Genomic DNA, 25,023 nt, shown 5'->3' on the forward strand with positions numbered 1-25,023 from the left:
CTTTTATTAAGTATTGCAACTTATAACACTCATGCATACAATTTGAATTTTTTTTTTAAGATTTTATTTATTTATTTATTTGAGAGAGAGAGAGAGCACGAGCAGGGGGAAGGGGCAGAGGGAGAGGGAGAAGCAGACTTCCTGCTGAGCAGGGAGCCCGACATGGGACTCGATCCCAGGACCCCGGGACCATGACCCAAGCCAAAGGTTGATGGTTAGCTGGCTGAGCCATCCAAGCACCCCACAATTAGAAATTTTTAACATAAAAAAGGTTATAGATATGCTAGGGACATATATGAAGACTGATTTTCAATGAAATTGATGTGTCCAATATTACACAGGTAGGAAGTGAGAAATATCTTTTTTTTTTTTAAGATTTTATTTATTTGTCGGAGAGCACAATCGGGGAGCGGCAGGCAGAGGGAGAAGCAGACTCCCCGCTGAGCAGGGAGCCCCATACGGGACTCAATCCCAGGACTCGGGGATCATGACCTGAGCTGAAGGCAGAGGCCTAACCTACTGAGCCACCCAGGCGCCCTGAGAAATCTCTTTTATCTTGGATTAATTCTTTTTCTACCACAGCACACACTGGTTGATTTTAGCCAAACTTCCTTATTCATCAAGAAATTGAAATTTGGCCAAGAAAATTCAATTTCTTTCTTCTTTTTAAAAATATTTTATTTATTTATTTGAGAGAGACAGAGATAGTGAGAGAGAGCAAGAATGGGAAGAACGGGGAGAAGCAGACTCCCTGCTGAGCAGGGAGCCCAACTGGGGGCTCGATCCCAGGACTCTGGGATCATGACCTAAGCCGAACGCAGACGCTCAACCAACTGAGCCACCCAGGCGCCCTGAGGAGTTGAATTTCTTAATATTGAAGTTCCGTTAAGCAGAGTGTACATTTAACTTTTTCATTTATGCTAGTCAGTTTGGTTTGTCACAATCTTTGAATAAAAAATACCTTATTATAGTTGGATAATGCAGTTATTCTATATTTTCATATATTGCTTTTTTTAAATGACATTTGCCAGTTATTTTAATAACACCTACAGCATGTTTGTTCACTTATTCTTTTATTTACTGGACTATGTTAGGCATTGTTATTAAAGTGTAAAAATCTGAGATTTTTTTTAATCAAAAGAGTATAGCAACTAACAGAGCCATAATGTTTGTTTCTGTAAGACAAAAATAAAAGATTATCTGAACTATTAATGAAATATTTAGCTAAGCTGATTTATAGCCTTAGATTATTGATTGTATTCTCCAGTGATCTGTATTTAATATGTTTCCAATAGGTTCATTTCAGCCAACAAATGAAATGATGCTCAAATTCTATAGCTTCTATAAGCAGGCAACTGAAGGACCCTGTAAACTTTCAAGGCCTGGATTCTGGGATCCTATTGGAAGATACAAATGGTAATTTCATATAGAGAGCTATGAAAGGAATTTTATTTTAGTGACATAATTATCATACGACTTATTTATGTGGTTATATATTATTCTGAGCAGAAGTGTTCTAACGTACTAGATCCAATTTTTATCTTCCATGTGCTTTTAACACAATTTCATACAAATAGAAAAGTCTTGGGGAAGAGAAGAAAATAAAACCAAAAGGTGTATCAAAGATAAAAAAATATCATTTTCAGTTAGTCTTTCCTTTGATAGAGTTTTTTTCATTTATTGTAAGAGCAACTCCCAAAGTCAATTAAACAAACTCTTCTGCCTCTTGTACCTACCAAGAAAAATAATGACTTTACTTGCCAAGTGACACTGTTTGCCTTGAGCCTTTCGATGATAACTAGGTGTATGACTAAGGGACTACTGTGCTAACTTTTTATCTAGGCCGTGTCCCTCCTGTCCCACTGTACTTGAATAGAAATTTGATTTTTAATATACTTAAGAAAACCATAAAATAGCCAGAGATACCTCTGTAACATAGACTGTACGTTATGAACAGAGTATGCTAATTGGTGAAGCATGTCTTAAGAGCCACACATTTTGATGGCTTAATTTCCTTTTTTTTAAATTCCATTTATTTATTTGAGAGAGAGAGAGAGCACGAGCAGGGTGAGGGGCAGAGAGAGAAGCAGACTCCCTGCTGAGCAGGGAGCCTGATGCAGGGCTCGATCCTAGGTGTCCGGGATCATGACCTGAGCTGAAGGCAGATGCCCAACTGACTGAGCCACCCAGGTGCGCAATGGCTAAATTTCTTTACACTGAATTGGAAGTCCTTAAACTCTTTTGAGGATTTCTTAGTACTGTACTTTCCTCTAAGTTCTTTATGAATAGTCATAGATAATAGGTTAAATGTAATAGCAGTATGTTACTTAATCTGTTTTAAGAAAATTGATTTACTTTATGATTTTTCCTCAGAAATGACCATTGGTTGATTTAAACTGCTTCTGTAAAAAGAAAGGTGTTCATTTTAGGCAAAAATTTCAAAGGACTATTCTCATTATCTAGGGGTTTTAAAAATGTCCTCTGCCTCACATTTTTGTTTTTTTTAGAAGTAGGAAACCACTTTTCTTTTTTGAGTGTATAAGTTAGACTCTTGTTTAAATTAATGGAAACTTTTAAGCAAAACTTCTGTTCATTTAAAACATGGCTGTGATAGTTCATTTCATGTAGAGTTCTAAAATGTTCATTTATGTCACTGTTCTTTATAATATAAAATTTTTGAAGAGTTCCTAGCAAATATTTTTCAACAGTCTATAGTGTCTGTTCTATAGTGTATATAATATAGTCTCTGTAATTTATAGTCTATAGTCTATAGATGGGCTGTGTATTTACTAGTTTTAAATGCTATTTAAAAAATCTTAATTTGACAGTTTATTTACTCTGGTACTTTTCTTTAAGATGGTACATTTAAAGTGATCCTTTGAGGGCATAGTATCTTTGTGTAGGCTTTAAGTAGAGAGCCTGTTTTAAATTAATGACCCTATAGCATTGACTATAAATTGCATTCTGAGCCAATGGAAAACGTGTCTTTTTGTTATTTGGATATTCTCATTTCTAGGGATGCTTGGAGTTCATTGGGTGATATGACCAAAGAGGAAGCCATGATTGCATATGTTGAAGAAATGAAAAAGGTAGGGGAAATAATTCACAGCAGAAAATGAAAATATTCATGGGGCACCTGGGTGGCTCAGTTGGTTAAGAGTCTGATTCTTGATCTCAGCTCAGATCTTGATCTCAGGATCATGAGTTAAAAAAAAAAAAGAAAGAAAATGAAAATATTCAGAGCAGCTCTAATTTAATTTGTTATCAAGCAAATTAGCTGCTTTGTTTTAAGGAACAAAGAGATTATAATATATTAGGATATAACATCTAAGTTATTGAATTTATTAGTGCTTTATCTGTCTCCTCAATGCTCGTCTTAAGATCAATGTTTTTTCCTTAAGATCACATTGTAGTGATGTGTTTTGTTTTTTTTTTAATCTTCCCTGTCTTTCTCCGTTGTCAACTTCTTCAGAAAGTTTGGAAATAGGAATCTTTTGAAGTACTGAAGTCCCTTTCTCAGGAATCTGGGAAGTACCTGGGCTGTCTTGAAACCATTTCTGCTTTGGAACTTTTTACTTAGGACAAATAGTTAACAGCCCTGCCCCTCAGTGTTCTCATCAAGTTTGACCCACAAATTGAGATATTCCTATCACAGGACTTTTTAGTAACAAGCATTTTTCTGTGAATGCAGAGATCCTTCAGAAGCAGAATAAGATAAGGATTCTTTTAATGTCTCTGGTAATTAATAAGGAGGGCATTCCTTACTAACTAGCTCTTTTAAGTCTGTTCAAGGGATTGTTTTGAGGAGCAAATTTATGAAGAAATCTTGGATTTTTTTTTTTTTTAAGATTTTATTTATTTATTTGAGAGAGAGAGAATGAGAGAGAGCACATGAGAGGGGGGAGGGTCAGAGGGAGAAGCAGACTCCCTGCCGAGCAGGGAGCCCGATGCGGGACTCGATCCAGGGTCTCCAGGATCATGACCTGAGCCAAAGGCAGTCGCTTAATCAACTGAGCCACCCAGGCGCCCGAAATCTTGGATTTTAAAGATACTCTTAGTGTCTTTTTATAAAGCACCATTTCTATTTTGGAACTGGATCAGAAATTGTAAAATTTAGGTCTGTTTGATAATCTTAAATAAATTATCTGTGAACATAAAGAAAATCTATAAAAAGGAATAGTTGCCAGATTGTTTGGCAGTGTTAATTTCTAGAAGTAATTTCTGTTCGGTTGATTGAGATTCATTTGTTTTGTTTTATTTTGTTTTCTTCTATACTGCTCAAAGTTGTGCCCTTTGTTAAATTTTCACAGTTTTTATTAGTGGACCTGGTTTATCTATAACAGAAGGCAGAGTTTAGTCCTTTTGGCTGTTAACTGTATCAGTAGCACAATAACAAAGGTGCCTTTCAAAAGCCTTTTTGGTTTGGTAACTATTCCTTTTCTTTCTTTAAATATCATTCTAATTTTTAGGACACACTTCTATCATGTAAAGTTGAATTGACACATTAGGTAAAATTTACCCATTTTCCCTATACGATTTGATTAATTAATGATGTACCACAGTTTAAAGTGGGAGGGAGATGGATTTAAACTATACTGCTGCCTTTTAGCTGTCTTAAGATACTTCCACTGCGCCTGTAGATTTCTGTAACACTTCTCTAATTAAAAGGATATACCAACTATTTCCATTCAGACTTTTAAAATTTCATTTTTCATATGGTGAATATTAATAAAATTTATAGTAAACTTTTAGAGATAAATCTAAGAATGTTAGGATACCCATCGATTGAAAATTTGATTAGGTTTTTTTTTTTTTTTTTTAAAGATTTTATCCATTTATTTATTTGAGAGAGTGAGAATGAGAGAGAGAGAGAGCACATGAGAGGGGGGAGGGTCAGAGGGAGAAGCAGACTCCCCGCCGAGCAGGGAGCCCGACGGGGACCTGATCCCGGGACTCCAGGATCATGACCCGAGCCGAAGGCAGTCGCCCAACCAACTGAGCCACCCAGGCGCCCTGATTAGTTTTTGAAAGAATTTTCAGAGATTTGCTTTTGTGGACATCGGCAGATTAAATTGTATGCTTTTAAATAATGATGTTTCGGGGCCAGTTAGAGGCACCTGGCTGGCTCAGTTGGTAGGGTATGCAACTCTTGATCTCAGGGTTTGAGTTCAAGCCCCATGCTGGGTATAGAGATTACTTAAAAATATATATATGTATTAAATAATGGTGTGGGGTAGTACATTGTCCCAAAGATTTGATTACTGAATTTGGGGCTTTTTAATTTTTTTAAAGATTTTATTTATTTATTTGAGAGAGAGAGGCAGAGGGAGAGGGAGAAGCAGGCTGAGCAGGGAGCCTGATGCTGCACTACATCCCAGGACCCTGGGATCATGACCTGAGCCGAAGGCAGATGCTTAACTACTGAGCCACCCAGGTGCCCTGGGACTTTTTCTAATTACAGTAATTTACTAACTGAACCAGTTTTTATTTTATTTTATTTATTTTTATTTATTTATTTATTTATTTATTTTTAAGATTTTATTTATTTATTTGGTAGAGATGGAGAGGGAGAGCACAAGCAGGTGGAGTGGCAGGCAGAGGGAGAGGGAGAAGCAGGCTCCCCCGCTGAGGAAGGAGCCCGACGTGGGGCTCGATCCCAGGACCCTGGGATCATGACCTGAGCCAAAGGCAGCCGCTCAACCGACTGAGCCACCCAGGCATCCCCTGAACCAGTTTTTAAATTATATTTGTAAATATAGTCCACTGTGCTATTGCTCTTTGGACTTACTCTTTTAGTATAAATTTCATTCTGTGCTTTTGCCTTCAAATGTTTAAGGAACTTATCAATTTAATTTATATCTTATAATAGATAATGTTTTGTGGAAAATTGCTTTTTGTAATTTATAAACTGTTCAGTGAAAAACACAAAAAGTTGTTGGAATCAAAAATTCTTTTAAAATAATTTAATAGGATTTTAGCTTTGAGAGAACAGAATAATGTGGTTTGTAGGAAATAATTTTTCTTAGTTCTTTAACTAAAGTTAATTTTGATTCATTATCAAAAGGAAATATAAAATTTTATTTTCTGTACAAATTTTACAGGCTATCTTTTTTTGTTTTTGTTTTAAAGATTTTTATTTTTAAGAACCTCTACACCCAATGTGGGGCTCAAAATTACAACCCCAAAATCAAGAGTCGCATGTTCTACCGATTGAGCCAGCCAGCCGCCCCCAAATTTTATAGGCTTTCTTAATGAGGATTTCTGGAGAATTCAGCCAGAACTTGAATAATATGCAGTATGTGTGTGGGATTTAAAGAGAGATCGATATACTCAACTCTGACTGCACATTGAAATCACTAGGGTGATCTTGCTTTAAAAAAAAAATGCCCCAGCATAACCCCAGACTAATTATTTCAGGATTTCCAAGAGGATGGGATAATCGCTATACTAGAGGGAAGATTAGAACAGACTTTCATAAAGGATGGAAGCTGAAAGTTACCATGGCTGCGGGTCTGGTCTGTAGCTCTACAAGTCCAGAACATTGGCTTTCTCTTTTTAAGGCTTGACTGATGATAACCATCTTTTGGAGATTTAGAGAAAAACCAGAATGTGAATTTCTTTTTTCTTTTTTCCCCAGAACGCTAATTCCTTAAGTTACAGTGGGTGTTATACTCTTCTAGTGCACAACAGGCTCAGGATTGAGATATAAGACACTCCTCAAAATGTCAGAGGCACTTGAGAAACTGTAAGATTGTCTACTGAACAGAGCGTAGAACACTTGAGATTTGGATGACATTAAAAGATGTGTTCATCTTTTGGTTCATCTTTTTGGTTCAAAAAAAACAAACAAACTGAGGAATTTAATCTTTGCTTGCTTTACAGTACAGCATATCTGTACCTTTGATAGGATATTTTCATCATACAGAATTGATGTTTCTTACCAAGGAAATGTGCTAGAGAAACCTAGAAAAATTATTGTGCTTTGGATGCTGCTTTTAGAGTCCATGCAGCTCACCAAATAGTCTTCATTTGGATAGGTTACAATCCAATTGACTTGATTTAGTTCACCTATATTGTAAATAAAATCTTCTCTGGGGTTAAGGAGTAGTTACCTAGACTGAGATTTGGCTGGCATAGTTCATTCTGTATAATCTCTCAACACACCCCCGCCTTGTTTATTAAATTCCTTGTATGTGCTAGATGCTGGAAATACAGGAGTGATGAAAAACAGAGGAAGGCCTTGTTCCACTGAGCTTACATTGTATTGCGAAAGATAGGCAGTAAGCAAACAATAAAGCAGGGAGAGTGACTGAGGAGTCTGAGGTTGTTCCTAATTTTAAAGATACAAGTGGCCACTTTAAAACTGTGTATAAGTGAAAAATATGCAAAAATGATAGAGGATTTTGGTTGCTTAAAGTAATAAATGTGTTCATCTTAGTAATAAAAGTAATATATGTAAATGAAAAAAATCCAAACATCAAAAAAAAGTATAAAATGAAAAGTGAGTCTTCCCTATTCCTCCATTTTAATTGTTTAAGTGATAATTACTTTTAATTCTATTTTGTAGATTGATTCGGAAAACACATATATGTATCTATATCTTCTTATTTAAAAAGAGAAAAAAACTAATAATGGTATCATACTACTACTGTTCACTAACTACCTTTTGCCTGTAAAAAAAAAATTAAGATGTTTTCCCATCAGCATGCACAAAGCTAACCTTATTCTTTTTAAATATCTACAAAATATGTCCTATATGGAAATATTTTCCTTTATCAGTTACCAGTTGATGGCTGTTTATTTGAATGCCTTTTCAGTTAGTTTACCTTGCTCTTTAAATTTGATGATTCTAAAATGGCCCATAGTTGTGAAGGTGACTGAAAGTGATGACCGTTTCCTACTTTCCTTTTGTGCCCTTTTAGAAACACTACCTTAAAGAACAGACAAAATAATTTTACTCTAACCCCAGAATTTTCTGTTGTATTTAACATTAGTGCCCTTAGTTTTTATTTTTATTTATTTATTTATTTATTTATTTTTTAAAGATTTTATTTATTGATTTAAGAGAGAGAGCACATGAGAGAGGGGAGGGTCAGAGGGAGAAGCAAACTCCCTGCCGAGCAGGGAGCCTGGTGCGGGACTCGATCCAGGGACTCCAGGATCATGACCTGAGCCGAAGGCAGTCGCTTAACCAACTGAGCCACCCAGGCACCCTGCCCTTAGTTTTTAATGCACAATTTATAGGTTATTGTGTAAAATTTTAAAAGAAGCCTATATAAAACAGTCTTCAAAATGAAGACACTTTTAAATCTTTAATATACTTGAAACTTTTCTAGGAGAGTATACACTTTTAAGTATGTAATTAATATAGATACTTGGGGGAATCTATAAATGAACATCAGATCTCAAAAATATTACTAAATAAATTGTAAATATTATTTGGTACTAATGTATATGAGATTAGTAGTTTGTGATTTCATAAGATTTGTTTCTTTTAATTACAGATTCTTGAAACTATGCCTATGACTGAGAAAGTTGAAGAGTTGCTACATGTCATAGGTCCATTTTATGAAATTGTAGAAGACAAAAAGAGTGGCAGAACTTCTGATTTAACCTCAGGTTGGACTGTCTTACCTTGTTTTTAATCCAGCAACTGATATATTATGCATGCATTAATATTTATATGTCTAATTTTTTTTTACTTTCACATGCCAGTCCGACTGGAGAAAATCTCTAAATACTTAGAAGGTAGGAATAATGACATCCATGTAAACATTTTATTTAAAATTTACATGCAAAAGAATTTTCACAAATTTATATAACTTACAAGCTTGTCACTCAAGAGTTTTCATTCCAAGCAAGTATATTGCATAAAGTTCAAAAATATAAATGCTTAAGTTTTAACCCTTCAATTATTAAAACATGACAGGTGGCTCACTAAATATATACAGAATTGTAACAGAATTCATGATTTTATTTTGATGGATCATACTTTCTGATTTGCTTTCTGGATTACATTAACAGTGCCATGGCTAAAATGGTTTTCTAGCTAATTTTAACGTGGATATGTTTATAGTATGGTTTAACTACATAGTGTAGTAACCTAAAACAAGACATCAGTGAATTCACTTAGCTTGGACTTTTTTTTTTTTTTTAAGATTCTAATTTCATGTTCTCAGGAAAGAATTGGAAGACTTATCTTTTACATACTAGCAGGAGTTGAATAATAGGCAAATTTGCTGGCACTTAACTGTAAACATTTGCTCTTTAAATTTTTTTGTTGTTGTTTTAGAAAGCAGAGTGAAATGAGCCTGTAAGAATTATTTCAAATGAAAATTATATATGTTTTATTTTCCTGGCATCCCTATTTACAAGGTATCTTTTACTAATTGACAGAAATTAGGGGTTTGCGAACAGTTACCTTCCTGTCTGTTATAAGATCTACAGTTTGTCTCTGCGATAGTAACTGATATGCTCACTGAGCATAACGCTCATAAACCACATCCTCCATAGCTGATTTGCCTAAAGGAATCAAATTTTAACAAATAATCTTCCATATAATTCATGCTAGTCAATGCAGAAAAAATATTAAGTATTTCCTCTGTGTGAAGCATGTTTCTAGGATTCAGAGGAGAATAAACCTGGACCTGTTTTTAGTTGTATTTAAGCTGGCCCGGAGGCAAATGTTTAAACAACTAATTATAAAGACAAGGAAGAATGAATAATGATAATAAAGGCTCAGGTCCATAATCCCTAAGCTATAATTTAAAAATTCAAAAAGCTTGGGGCACCTGGGTGGCTCAGTCGTTAAGCGTCTGCCTTCGGCTCAGGTCATGATCCCAGGGTCCTGGGATTGAGCCCCACATTGGGCTCCCTGCTCGGCGGGAAGCCTGCTTCTCCCTCTCCCACTCCCCCTGCTTGTGTTCCCTCTCTCGCTGTGTCTCTCTCTGTCAAATAAATAAATAAAATCTTTAAAAAAAAAATAAAATAAAAATTCAAAAAGCTTGATAAACCAGATTTTTTTTTTTTTGTAACTCATTTGAGAGCAAAACATTTACTTTAGGCAACCAAAATCCTATATCAGTTTTGCATATTTTTCAGCTTATACACAGTTTTAATGTGGCCACTTGTATCTTTAAAATTAAGAACTGAACATGAACTAATTGAGCAGCAGACCCTGACCTGAAATGACATGAGGCTATTTTAAATCTTTATTTTTGTGTGACTATTCATATGCGTTGCTGTCAAAACTTTATTTATTATTGTTTTTTAGTGGGAGCTGCCTTAGACTCTGTTGGAGGTGTTACATAATATATAGTACCTTTGGTATATGACCTTTGCAAAATTAGAAAACCGGATTTTAAATCATATCTGGATCCAAGGGTTATAAGGGATGTGGACCTGTACCATAATTTATTTAACCTGTAACATTCTAAGGGAATGTTAAGTTTTTTATTTTAATTTCAGTATAGTTAACATACAGTGTTATATTTGTTTCCTCTTCTAATCTTCAAAAAATGCTGCTGAAAGTAACCCTGTACAAATGTCATTTAATATATGGGTAGGTATATCTGTAAGAAATAATATTAGAAATCTAATAGCCAAGGTCAAAGTATATGGGTGTTTCATAGTTTGCAATCTTGACTTTTTTTTTTTTTTTTTAACAGAGAGTGGTATTAAAAGTAGCCACTTAGGCCCAGTAGAACAGATGTATCTGTGTCATATGGGCTTTTTCATAGTATACGTACGTAGTTTTGAAATCAGGAAGTATGAACTGTCCAACTTTGTCCTTTTTCAGGATTGTTTTGACCATCCTGGATCCTTTGCATTTCCATTTGAATTATAGAATCAGCTTGTCAATTTTTTGCAGAAAGGGTCACCTAGGATTCTGATAGGGATTGCAACGAATTGTAGGTCATTTTGAGGAGTATTGTCATCACAACAGTATTGTCTTCCAATCCATTTATTTAGTTTTTTAATTTCTTTCGGCAATATTTTGTCATTTGCAGTATAAAATTCTTACACCTTTTGTCAGGTGTAGTGCTGAGCATTTTATTCTTTTTGCTGCTATTATAGATTATTTTCTAATTTCATTTTTGGACTGTTCATTGTTAGATTGTAGAAATACAATCTGGTTTTTTTGTTTGTTTCTTTTTTGTTTTGTTTATTGATCTTGTATCCTGCAGTCTCACTGAACCCTTTGTTAGTTCTAATAGGTTTTTTTGGTAGATTCCTTAGGATTTCATGTATACGAGAGCATGTCATTTGCAAACAGAGGCCATTTTACTTTTTCCTTTTCAATCTGGATGCCTTTTACTTACTTTTCTTGTCTAATTGCCATGGCAAGAACTTCCAGTACCATATTAAATAGAGATGGCAAAAGCAGACCTCTTTGTTTTCTTCCTTATTTTAGGAGCAAAAAACATTCAGTCATTTAACATTAATTATGAGGCTTGTTGTGAATTTTTGTAGATGCCCTTTATCAGATTGAGGAAATTCTCTTGTATTTTTAATTTCTTTAGCATTATTATCATGAAAGTATTTGATTTTTGTCAAATGCTTTATCTGCATCTATTGTGATAATCATGTGGCTTTTGTCCTTTATTCTGTTAGTATGGTGTATTACATTAACTGATTTTTGGATGTTGAGTAGGGCTTGCTAGTAATTCTCTGTGCTTTCTACACCTGTCATCACAGAACTGCTGTGATGCTGCTTTTGCTGCTCTTAAGTAGTTTTGCTACAATCATCCGTTTGATGGGGGCTTAAGAGGTTCCCTGTTGCTTAGTTTTGTTGAAGATGTCCATGAGTGGTGGGCGTTTTTGTTTCTTTGGTTTTTTTGTTTTGTTTTGTTTTTTTGGTTAGTTTTTTTCTTGTTTTTAGGTTTTTTGTTTTTTGTTTTGTTTCTTTTTTGTTTTTGTTAGTCTTGCTTTTTCTGGTTGTCAGGGAGAGAACAAGGAGATTCATAAACTATGATGCTGCATGGTTCTCTAAAAGAGAGTAGAACACAATGGCAATGGTAGAGTTGAGTTCTTACTCTTTTGTTCCTGTTTAAGACGTATGGAGATTTTGAAATTTAATATGTTGTTTGGGATGCAGGGAAGCATCCAAAATGCATTTGAATAAGTGAAAATGAGCCCAAAAGTTTATGGAGGGAGACCACTGTTTTTGGCCAGTAGCCATGTAGGAGGCCTTTATTATCTCAAAGAGTGATGGAAATGTAATTCCCTATATTTCAAAATGAGGTCCAGTAACCAACAGCATTGGCATCACAGGGGAGCTTTACAGAAATGCAGAATCTTACATCACTCCAGACTTACAGATTCAGAATCTGCATTTTAACTGGATCTCAGGTGATTCCTGTGCATGTTAATGTTTGAGAAGTTCTGATGTATTTACCCTCAACATTTGACTGGCCAGTAGGACAATGTATGTGCCTTTTTAAGTGATTGATCACATTAACTGATGCTTTAAAAAAACGATAAATATAAAATCTTAAAGGTAATAAAAGGATGAAAGAATTTTAAAATGTAGTTCAATTATAATATTGATGAGATTGTTAAATTTGTTTTCAGTATGCTAGCATATAGCAAATGTCTCTTCATTTACTGTGTATAAAGAAGATCATTCATCTCTAACTTTACTATTTTGATTGATAATTAACTTAAAGATAACATTCTCTGTCTTGTTTAGAAAGGATTTAAGATAGCTTTGTCATTTTTGTTGTAAACTGATACTTGAAGAAGTTTATGTAATATATGTATACTTATAGTCAAAGAAAAGAATAAGAAAAATTTTAAGTTTTATCCAAATTATTTTATTAGTTATTTGTAAATGACAGTATAATTTGTAAATTATAGCCTTATTGTATGTTATAACACTAGCGATTAAGTGATCATTTCATATTTTAGATCTTGGTAATGTTCTAACTTCTACTCCAAATGCCAAAACTGTTAATGGTAAAGCTGAAAGCAGTGATAGTGGAGCTGAGTCTGAGGAAGAAGAGGCCCAAGAAGAAGTGAAAGGAGCAGAACAAAGTGATAATGGTAATCTTTGGATGATGAGCTAATAATTTAACATTAAAGTAAATAAAGTATGGGGGCGCCTGGGTGGCTCAGTCAGTGGAGTGTCTGCCTTCAGCTCAGGTCATGATCCCGAGGTCCTGGGATCGAGCCCCACATCGGGCTCCCTGCTCTGCGGGGGCCTGCTTCTCCCTCTCCCTCTGCCAACCACCCCCTGCCCCGCCGCATAAGTAAAATCTTTAAAAGGAATAAAATAAAGTAAATAAAATATGGAGCGGTTTGGGCTGATTTGGTGTTGTATGAGAATAGTGTTTATGGTGGGATGTGGGCTAATGACCTTATAACCAAGTTTTTTGTGGGCCAAAAGTACGGGAACAGTCAACTTTGTGCATAGATAGAATAGATGGAATTGAACACTAACAAGAATAGACCACTTCTGTAAATGTAATGCCTGAAACGCTGCATTAGAAATGTATTCATTTTATGGAGCGCCTGGCTGACTCAGTCGGTAGAGCATGCGACTGTTAATCTCAGAGTCGTGAGTTCAGGCCCCATGTTGAGCATAGAATTTACTTAAAAAAAAGAAATGTATTCATTTTAGGTATTGTTCCAAATATGACTATGCATATGTTACCAAGGAGAGGAGACAGCTTAAACTCTCAGACCTTAGCAAGAATAGAATGGAATCCAGAGAATTGGATTGATGAAGAGGGGACTTTGGAGTCATGGGGTACTGCACGGGGGGAGGGAGGGCTTGTTAGTAAGAGTACCAGTGATTCTTGGGAAGACTATTTGAGAAAGGGGAGGCAGGAAGATACAAGCACAACTTAGTTTTGCTTTTACTCTCTAGAAAGATATGACAAATAATACCTTCTTTGAAGGATATTTTTATTGACTATGTGGACCCCTTTGTACTGCTGGGTCTTGTAAGGCAATTTGCCTATGCTTGAGAGAGTGTAAAGACCTTGAGAGGTTATCTTTTAAAAGGGGTTCTAGGGAAGCCTGGCTGGCTCAGTTGGTAGAGCATGTGACTCTTGATCTTGGGGTTGTGAGTTTGAGCCTCATGTTGGATGTGGAGCCTACTTAATAAAATAAAATAAAATAAAATGAAATAAAATAGCTTCTAGAAGATTTACAGGGAACTGAAGCAGTTTTGAGTGTGCTCTCAGCATATAATAAACCCCTTTTCAAGGAGTACTCCATCTCTGTTCCAAGTAGGAAACTGATCAAAGGAATTATGGTAGGTTGGAGAAATGATTACTTGATATTAGAACATATATACAGAAATTGACCTGCTGTGAACTTTTATGAATCTCCCTACTTTCCTATAAAAGATAAGAAAATGATGAAGAAATCTGCAGACCATAAGAATTTGGAAATCATTGTTGCTAATGGCTATGATAAAGACAACTCTGCTCAGGATACACAGAATGACATTCATGCCGGTTCTTCCTTGAATGGCAGAAGTGCTGAAGAAATAAAGGCTGTGGATGAAAACTTGGAGCAAACTGGAAAAGATGCTGTCTGCATTCATCAAGGTATTGTCCCATAATAATTATCTGTCCAGCCTCTTGCCTATGAATGGAATATTGTTTTCATTATTTTAGGATGTTTAGGAGCAGTTTAGAATTTATTTATTTATTTATTTTTTAAAGATTTTATTTTATTTATTTGAAACAGAGAGAGAGAGAGAGCACAAGAGGGGGTAGGGTGAGAGGGAGAAGCAGACTCCCTGCCGAGCAGGGAGCCCGATGCAGGACTCGATCCCGGGACTCCGGGATCACGACCTGAGCTGAAAGCAGTTGCTTAACCAACTGAGCCACCCAGGAGCCCGCAGTTTAGAATTTAAAAACCTCTTATTCAGGGGGCACCTGGGTGGTTCAGGAAGTGGGTATTCGACTCTTGATCTCGGCTTGGGTCTTGATCTCGGGGTCGTGAGACCACATTGGGCTTTGTACTGGGCATGGAGCCTACTCAAAAAAAGAAAGAAGGAAGGAAGGGAGGGAGGGAAGGAGGGAGGGAGGAGAGAGAGAGAAAGGAAGGAAGGAAAGAAGGAAGGAAGGAAGGAAGGAGTTCCCATAAAAATCTCTTATTCAGGAATATCTAGGGTTTATTAATATTATAAGGGTGTATAGCTTTGAAAGATAGTGGAATTAGGGGCAACTTTTATATTTTTATTGAGACTTTTTTTATTGTGTTGTATGGCATTTTAAAATAAAATTTTGAAAAAAAATTTTTTTAAGATTTTATTTATTTATTTGACAGAGACAGTGAGAGAGGGAACACAAGTAGAGGGAGTGGGAGAGGGAGAAGCAGGCTCCCCGCGGAGCAGGGAGCCTGATGTGGGGCTCGATCCCAGGACCCTGGGATCATGACCTGAGCCTAAGGCAGATGTTTAACGACTGAACCACTCAGGCGCCCCTAAAATTTTGAAATTTTTAACTTTTATTCCTGATGTTTCTTTTAACCTAAACCTCTGATTATATGATGCCTTTGCTTTCCATTCAGCAAGATAAGTTATAGTCTTTTCATATCTTAGGACTCTAGGGGTGAGCCTATAGTATGTAGTTGATGAATTATGAACATTGCTGCAATTCAGTCAAGAAACCAGGAAATAGGGGCGCCTGGGTGGCTCAGTCGTTAAGCGTCTGCCTTCGGCTCAGGTCATGATCCCAGGGTCCTGGGATCGAGCCCCACGTGGTGCTCCTTGCTCAGCGGGAAGCCTGCTTCTCCCTCTCCCACTCCCCCTGCTTGTGTTCCCTCTCTCCTGTCTGTCTCTCTGTCAAATAAATAAATAAATAAAATCTTAAAAAAAAAAAAACCCCACAAAACCAGGAAATAAACTTATTTAATATAACAACTGAACTTGCATAGTTGCATACCAATTTAGGCCTCCTAGCTGGTAGTCAGTTTTCTCTTACAAGGTTATTAAGTTTTGTACAGTTTGATATGGACAGTGTCTTTGTGTAATTACATGATAAACTATAATCTTTTCAAATAAAAATTATCAACTAAATTTAAAGTTTTGGTAAGTTAGAAGAAAAAATATGGCTTAATAAATCAAATTTGTCTCCAGTATGAAAATAATATAGAGCTGATAAATTTTGAGAATGGAATAAATGCATTTTTCTTCAATTAGAGAATAATTCTTCCATCATTTGTTCATTTTCAGATATAAATGATGATCATGTTGAAGATGTTTCAGGAATTCAGCATTTGACAAGTGATTCAGACAGTGAAGTTTACTGTGATTCCATGGAGCAATTTGGACAAGAAGAGGTAAAAATGACATTTTTTAATTGGTAAATTTTCAAAGTGATACATCAGAATTCAGTGCATAACTTCTTTTATTTATTTTTTAATTTTTAATTTTATTATTATTATTTTTTTAAGAGAGCACGCATGTGGGAGGTGGGGGGAGGGGCAGAGAGAGAGGGAGGGAGAGAACCTCAAGCAGACTCCACACGCAGTGCAAGCCTGATGTGGGGCTCAATCTCACAACCCTCAGATTATGACCTGAGCCAAAATCAAGAGTCGGACACTTAACGAACTGAACCACCCGGGCACCCTGCATAACTTCTTTTAATAGCAGATGTACATGTTGTTCATCACTTTGAAAATATACCTATAAAATATTTATTTTTTTTTAAGATTTTATTTATTTATTTGATAGCGAGACAGGGAGAGAAGGAACACAAGCAGGGGGAGCAGCAGAGGGAGAGGGAGAAGCAGGCTTCCCGCGGAGCAGGGAGCCCGATGTAGGGCTCAATCCCAGGACCCCGGGATCATGACCTGAGCTGAAGGCAGACGCTTAATGACTGAGCCACACAGGCGCCCCCCTATAAAATATTTAAACATTTGTATTTAAAATTATTTTTGTGATTTTAAAAATATATAATATTCTTGAATATTAAAAAATATTTAAATATTATAATTTATAATATATTTATATTTGTAAATATTCTGAGGGAGGTGGGATGGGGGAGACAGAGGGTAAACTCTTAAAGCTAGTCCCTATGTTTGAAACATTGATTGACAGTCAAGAAAAGTGGATAATTTTCAAATAAATCTGTACTTCACACTGACTTTTTTTTTAAAGTATAATTAACATACAATATTATATTAGTTTTAGGTGTACAACATGTTGATTCAGTGATTCTGTACATTACTTACTCGGTGCTCACCACGATAAGTGTACTTACCATACAACTCTATTACAATATTGTTGACTATATTTCTTATGCTATACTTTCCACCTCTGAGACTTATTTATTTATTTATTTATTTATTTATTTATTTATTTATTAAAAGATTTTATTTATTTATTTGACAGAGAGAGACACAGCGAGAGAGGGAACACAAGCAGGGGGAGTGGGAGAGGGAGAAGCAGGCTTCCCGCGGAGCAGGGAGCCTGATGTAGAGCTCGATCCCAGGACCCTGGGATCATGACCTGAGCCGAAGGCGGATGCTTAACGACTGAGCCACTCAGGCGCCCTGAGACTTACTTATTTTACATCTGGAAGTTTGTAGCTGTTAATCCCCTTTATCTATTTCACCCATCCCTGCCACATCCACCTCCCCTCTAGCAACCACCAGTTAGTTTTCTGTATTTAAGAGTTGTTTGGCTTTTGTTTGCTTTTCAGATTCCACACATAAATGAAATCATACAGTATTTGTCTTTCTCTGTCTGACTTATTTCACTTAGCCTAATACCCTCTAGGTCCATCCATGTTGTTGAGAATGGCCAAATTTCATTCTTTTTTTATGGCCAACTTACTTAGTTCATATCATTTCGTCCAGGAAGCCTCCACTCAGCCCCAGTATGGCACCCCTCGCGTGAGTTCCTGTAGCAAGCACCCATTGTATATCTCTTTCATAACACTTATCAAACTATGTTGTAGTGATCTTACTTCTTCCACTCCCTTACCAAGACTAGAAGCCTCTTGCAGACAGAGATTTTTAACTCTTTCTTCGTATTATCCTTAGAGTTTAGCACAGTAACTAGAATAAGAGTAGACATTTTTAACTGTCTGAGCCACTCAGGTGTTCCCAAGATTAGACATTTTTAAAAAAATCTCTTGGATGAATGACTGACCCATGAGAATAATTCATTGCCAAAACTACTCAATTCTTTGCTCAAATGATAAATCATTTCTATCCCATTTCTTCCCTACATATAGGAAGAAGCAGTAGATGAGTAACTTTTTAGAAAAATATTTCCTATCATAACATGAAAAAAGTTTTATAAGAACAGTAGTTCTTCTATTATCATAAAAACTTATGTTTATAGCTTTTAACTAAGTATTGTTTTAAATTTGTAGTCTTTAGACAGCTTTACATCAAACACTGGACCATTTCGAGATTACCTGGATGGTGATCCCAATCAGCCCTTGGAATATTCTGCTTTTCCTGAAGAAGGATCTCCTGGAAAAGGCAACATTGGGGAAATGCAGGTGGTAGCAGTTGAAGGAAAAGGTGAAGTAAAGCATGGAGGAGAAGATGGCCGGAGTAACAGCGGAGCACCACACCGTGAGAGACGGGGTGGAGAAAATGAGGACTTCTCTAACGTCAGAAGAGGGAGAGGTGTGTATTCTTTTTTGTTTTCACTGACTCTTTATAAACTAATTAGTAAAACAGGAAAGTTTCAGATAGGAGAGACATTAGAACTATCCATCTACAAAGGAAATGTTAAAAATTATCCTTACATAACATCTGACCATTTTTCTTTATGCCTGGTTCTCTCCTTTGATTCTGCAAGGCATAGTAGTTTGATCTCTGAAGGTACCGGTTGGGGGGGTGGGGAACATCCCTATTTCTCCATCTTTTATGCAGTTTTTTGAGGTAGCCAAATTTATGTTCTGTCACCCCCCCTCCCCCGAGCAATTCCTTACTGGTTCCTCTAGCTGCGTTTCTGCTTTTATTTGCTACTATAGGTAAAAATTTGAATTCTGTCTTTTCCACATTTCCTTACTTAAATCAAAAGATATCTCTTAAAGCTGACAAATCAAGTAGTAGAGATAAAGAACATTTAACAATACAAAGGTGAACATTAAGAAAAGTACCGTGATCAGGTAACAGAATAGAGTTGAATGGGGAAGAAAAGTAAGTATATATTAATTTATAATTGTTCATAGTTAGGAATGAATAGGTACTGTCAAAAAAGAGAATTAATGGAAAGATAAATACCATATGATCTCATATGTAGAGTCTAAGAAAAAAGACTAAGCTTATAGATAGAGAATAGATAGATTGATAATTGCCAGAGGCAGAGGTGCGGGGGATGTGAAATGGGACAAGGGTCAAAGATAAAAACTTCCACTTATAAAATAAGTAAGTCATGGGGATATGATGTACAGCATGGTGACGATTGCTAATCATACTGTATTGGGTATTTGAAAATTGCTAAGATAGTAAATTTTAAAAGATACCACAAGGAAAAAAAATCTGTTAACTGTATGGTGACGGATATTAATTGGACTTATTGTGGTGATTATTTTGCAATATATACAAATATTAAATCATGATGTTATACACTTGAAAAAAGGAAAATCCCTATATAATTTCATGAGGTCATAAAAAGTTAAAGGATTATCTATGTGTCTGGTTGAAAAAAATCTGCATAAAACAAATGAAGACATGGGAGAAAAGAGAGAATTAATGGTATTTTTTTTTTTTTTAAGATTTTATTTATTTATTTGACAGAGAGAGACACAGCGAGAGAGGGAATACAAGTGAGGGAGAGGGAGAAGCAGGCTTCCCGCTGAGCAGGGAGCCTGATGTGGGGCTCGATCCCAGGACCCTGAGATCATGACCTGAGCCGAAGGCAGACGCTTGACGACTGAGTCACCCAGGCGCCCCAAGAATTAATGGTATTAAGAAAATTATTGTTTAGGGCTCCTGGGTGGCTCAGTTGGTTAAGTGTCTGCTTTCAGCTCAGGTCATGATCCTAGGGTCCTGGGATCGAGTCCCGTGCCGGGCTTCCTGCTCAGCGGGGAGTCTGCTCCCTCTCTCTCTGCCCCTCCCCTCTGCTCGTGCTCTCTCTCTCTCTCAAATATATAAATAAAATATTAAAAAAAAGAAAGAAAATTATTGTTCAAACACTAGCCATTTGAACACGTACCGAATGGTAAGTATTTAACGAAGAAGAGAAAGATCACAACCGATTACTAGAGCCTTGGATTCAGGCCCCTTTCTTTAAGCAATTTACCAAAATTGTATGTATGAAAGGCTTCCAATTTATAACCTGACTTCAGCCCACCTATAAAACACCACAACTCCTGGCAATCACAGGGGTCCATAAAAGTGCCAGACCCTGAAGTTAAGCTTCACGAGCTTCACAGTAAATCTGCCTCAGCATTGAATAAGTATTATTGAGCTGTTCTTTGTCAGGCACTGTTCTGGGTTCCTGGGGTTGCTGTAGAGAACGAGATAGTCCCTCCTTCCCCAGAGCTCATGTTCTAGTAAAGGGGAGCTGACAGTGAATAAGTAAATAATTCAGATTGGTTGCAAATGGTGATAAGTGCTCCGAAAAAAAAAAAAAATGAATCATTGGATTGCGTGACAGGAGGTGGGGATTATCATCACATGGGAATGGTCTGATTAATCCTGTCTTTGTGAAGGCTGGTTTGAAAGCTGACTGTGACATAGGATATGGTAAAGTGAGCAGAGATGGGACTAATTCTCTAGGGCCTTCTGTACCCTCCGACAGGCCCTCACAGAATATCTCAGTCTCTTAGGGATGCAGGAAAAAACTAGGCCTCCAACCAGATATCCCACTTTTTTCCCCCCTTGCAAATTCCATACCAATAGCTGAAGTGGTCCTTTCCTGACAGCTGAAGAACCACTTCAAAACTTACTTCCTTTCAATACAAGAGTAAAGTGTTCTTGAAATGGCATAAGCACCTCAGTGTTCTCTTTGGGGTTTCACCTGGTAAACAGCCCCAGTTCCGCTTCTCTAACAAGACCACTTTTATAAAAACACTGCTTGATGCAAGCTCACCTTTGGGAATCCTGCTGCCACTCTAGGGCTCCAGGGTGCCAAAGGGCGATTCCTATTTATTATTTAAAACAAACAAACAAAACTTACCGCTGTATTAGCAAACAGATAAGAACTTGTAATATTCCATTTCTGCACAGTAGTGCTTTTTATATGCTGCAGTGTAAAACTGTTGCAGCCTTTCTGAAAAATAACTTGGCAACACTCATTGAGAACCTCTACAAAGGGGCTCCTGCGTGGCTCAGTGGGTTGGGCGTCTGCCTTCAGCTCAGGTGATGATCCCAGTGTTCTGGGATCGAGCCCTGCATCAGGCTCCCTCAGTGAGAAGTCTGCTTCTCCCTCTCCCTCTGCTCTTCCCCCTGCTCGTGCTCTGTCTCTCAAAAAAAAAAAAAAAAAAAGCACCTCTACAAAGTTGTCATCCTTTGACCCAGTAATTCTTCTTTTTTGATTCTGTTTTTCCTAAAGAAATCAGAAATTTGGGCAAGAATTTATTTTTATTTTTTATTTTTTTTAAAGATTTTATTTATTTATTTGACAGAGAGAAACACAGCGAGAGCAGGAACACAAGCAAGGGGAGTGGGAGAGGGAGAAGAAGGCTTCCCGCCGAGCAGGGAGCCCGATGCAGGACTCGATCCCAGGACCCTGGGATCATGACCTGAGCCAAAGGCAGACGCTTAACAACTGAGCCACGCAGGCGCCCTGGACAAGAATTTATATACAAAGACATTCATCACAGTGTAATCTGTAATCACAAAAATTTGGAATCATCCTAATTATCCAAAGTTGGAGAATGATTGAGTAAATTACTTCATGGTCTTACTGGGGAATTTATGTAGCCGTTGCAGTGTTTTTTAAATAAAATTTAATGATGCAGATAAATGTTTATGATATTTTTTAAAAGAAGGACACAAAATCTTGTGTTGGGGTAATGCCAATTCTATAATATATGCATAGGAAAAATAATGGATGGTTATATAACAAAATCTTAATAGTAGTGATAAGTATAATAGTATTTATAATAAAAATACGTTAAAAAACCTTTTGAGAGGGGCGCCTGGGTGGCTCAGTCATTAAGCGTCTGCCTTCGGCTCAGGTCATGATCCCAGGGTCCTGGGATCAAGCCCCGCATCGGGCTCCCGGCTCCGCGGGAAGCCTGCTTCTCCCTCTCCCATTCCCCCTGCTTGTGTTCCCTCTCTCGCTGTGTCTCTCTCTGTCAAATAAATAAATAAAACCTTTAAAAAAAAAAAAAAAACCTTTTGAGAGACTTACACTGTGATGAAATAAAAAATGACCCAAATGGAAAATATAGCTATTTTAGTGTAGCTTTTAAAAGCAGTCTTCAAATTTTTTCAGTCTTGTTATCTTATTAGTAAGGAATTTTTTTTTTAAAGATTTTATTTATTTATTTGACAGAGAGAGACACAGCGAGAGCAGGAACACAAGCAGGGGGAGTGGGAGAGGGAGAAGCAGGCTTCCCGCTGAGCAGGGAGCCTGATGCGGGGCTCGATCCCAGGACCCTGGGATCATGACCTGAACTGAAGGCAGACGCCTAACAACTGAGCCACCCAGGTGCCCCATTAGTAAGGAATTTTTGAGAATGCAGCCCAAGTATGTAAATTATGTGTGAATTACATGCATTTCGTCATGTGCTAGTGTAATAAGTACATTATAAAACCTTAGCAAGAAAAACATTGAGTATATTAATACAAATAGAAGCTTATATATCTACTTCTTTGCTCTCTGTATTTTGTGTACTTCCTGATTGCTTCCACTCCACTTTGGAAATTTAGAACTCAAAGAAATAATAGAGGAAAATGAGTAAAACGCACTGTTGCTACTTTTATAAGAATTATTTAAAACTACCTTATTTTGCTGTCTTAAAATAGGGCATAGAATGCCACACATGAGCGAAGGATCCAAGGGTCGGCAAGTAGGAAGCGGAGGTGATGGGGAGCGCTGGGGCTCTGATAGAGGGTCAAGAGGCAGCCTCAATGAACAGATTGCTCTCGTCCTCATGCGCCTGCAGGAGGACATGCAGAACGTCCTTCAGAGACTTCATAAACTGGAAACACTAACGGCTTCGCAGGTGAGCTTTCGAATTTGTCTTCCTCCACTGCTGATCCTGTAAAACAGCATATAAGTGTAATCTGTGTTGATCAGATTTACACAAATCAATTTAATGTAATGATTTTTAAAAAAATAAAAAGGACTTAGGAGTGCTTGGCTGGCATAGTCGATAGAACATGCAACGCTTGATCTCTGTGTTGTGAGTTCAAGCCCCATGTAGGGCAGAGAGATTACTTTTTAAAAATAAAGTAATTTAAAAAAATTAAATAAAGAGGATCTGCCTTTGAAAATATTGTTTACTTAAGAAAAGACTTACCCAGGGGTGCCTGGCTGGCTCAGTCGGTAGAGCATGCGTCTCTTGATCTCAAGGTTGCAAGTTCGGTCCCCATGTTGGGTGTAGAGATTACTTTAAAACAAAACAAAACAAAAATCTTGAAAAAAAAAGACTGACCCAAAAGCGAACTGCCACTTAATAAAAAAAGTTTTTTAGTGTAAAATTACCAGTACCATGTTGGAGGTAGAAGTAGGGTAGCTTAGTATTAGAAGGATTAGTGCTGTTAAGGGGCGCCTGGCTGGCTCAGTCAGTGGAGTGTTGGTCTCTTGATGTTGGGGTTGAGGGTTGAGGGTTCAGGCCCCATGTTGGGTGTAGAGATTACTTGAAAGTAAAATCTTTTTTTTAAGATTTTTTATTTGAGAGCGAGAGAGAGAAGGGGAGGGAGAGGGAGAAGCAGACTCCCTGCTGAGCAAGGAGTGCAACGTGGGACTCAATCCCAGAACCCCGGGATCATGACCTGAGCCAAAGGCAGACACTTAACCAACTGAGCCACCCAGGTGCTCCTATTCTGTGGCTTTTTTAAAGAGTATTTTGTTTACAGTTAATGTTTTTAATGGTATTGAAATTCTGCTAAAAATTCTTTCGATTTTTTTTCTTTACAAGTTTTTTATTCTTAGCTTACATAAAGCAAATCAAAAAAGATTCTGACATGTTAAAGACTTTTTCCTTAAAATTTGCATAATTCATTTGGATGACTAAAAGAAATAAATTGATGATAGAATAGTAGTAGATTGCAGAACTAAAGGAAACTTAGTTCAATACCTCTAGTTCAGCAGAGGAAGAAGGTGAGATTGGGGCAGAGCCTGCTCTATACCTAAACTTTCCAGATTTCTCATGCAATGTACTTTCCATCACAGTAAGCTGCCTGAGGCTCATGCACTCAATAAATATTTGTTGAATGGCCACACACCAGATACTTTTCTGGGCAGTGGATGCATAAAGGAAAGGGGAGATAGCGCTGTGTAGCAGAGCTTGGAACAAACTACCTGGATTCAAATCCTATCTCTGCCACTTACTGTGTGGTCTTCAGTCAGGTTACTTTACTTCTCTATGCCTCAGTTTCCTTATCTATAAAATGGAAATACTAGTAATGCCTATCACATAGGATTGTTCAGAGAATTTTTTTTTTTTAAAGATTTTATTTATTTATTTGACAGAGAGAGACACAGCGACTCTGGGATCATGACCTGAGCCGAAGGCAGACGCTTAATGACTGAGCCACTCAGGCGCCCTGAATTTTTTTTTTAAAGATTTTATTTATTTATTTATTTGAAAGAGAGAGACACAGCGAGAGAGGGAACACAAGCAGCAGGAGTGGGAAAAGGAGAAGCAGGCTTCCTGCCGAGCAGGGAGCCCGATGTGGGGCTCGATCCCAGGACCCTAGGATCATGACCTGAGTCGAAGGCAGATGCTTAACAACCCAGGCGCCCCTACTGAAATTTTTGGAAAAGATTTTTAAAAGGAAAAATCCCATACAGTTGCAACCATTGCAAAGAAAATATGAAGACAGAGAATTATTTAAGTGAGGTCCTCTCTAAGGCTGTGAACTTCCTGAGGGAGGAAACCAAGCTGGCTTACTATCATTGCTATTATCGTCACCATCATC

The 25,023-nt window shown here is 37.1% G+C and overlaps 1 protein-coding gene across 8 annotated transcripts in view; it reads left to right on the plus strand.

Moving 5' to 3' along the window:
* Positions 1-25,023, plus strand: part of ACBD5 (acyl-CoA binding domain containing 5) — a 42,301-nt gene that overhangs the window by 4,104 nt on the left and 13,174 nt on the right. For 5 of the 8 annotated variants that reach the window (XM_032396695.1, XM_032396690.1, XM_032396692.1 and 2 more), the window contains exons 3-11: positions 1,296-1,416; positions 3,017-3,089; positions 8,505-8,619; positions 8,716-8,748; positions 12,910-13,044; positions 14,355-14,558; positions 16,193-16,299; positions 18,342-18,603; positions 22,903-23,102. In XM_032396695.1, coding sequence (XP_032252586.1) covers positions 1,296-1,416; positions 3,017-3,089; positions 8,505-8,619; positions 8,716-8,748; positions 12,910-13,044; positions 14,355-14,558; positions 16,193-16,299; positions 18,342-18,603; positions 22,903-23,102 — 1,250 coding nt within the window. The remainder of the gene's footprint in view (positions 1-1,295; positions 1,417-3,016; positions 3,090-8,504; positions 8,620-8,715; positions 8,749-12,909; positions 13,045-14,354; positions 14,559-16,192; positions 16,300-18,341; positions 18,604-22,902; positions 23,103-25,023) is intronic. The other 3 variants (XM_032396693.1, XM_032396694.1, XM_032396697.1) reach the window with 1 other exon arrangement.

This window comes from Phoca vitulina, unplaced genomic scaffold (genome assembly GCF_004348235.1).
Source record: "Phoca vitulina isolate PV1807 unplaced genomic scaffold, GSC_HSeal_1.0 scaffold93, whole genome shotgun sequence".
In the NCBI taxonomy this organism is placed as follows: Eukaryota; Metazoa; Chordata; class Mammalia; order Carnivora; family Phocidae; genus Phoca; species Phoca vitulina.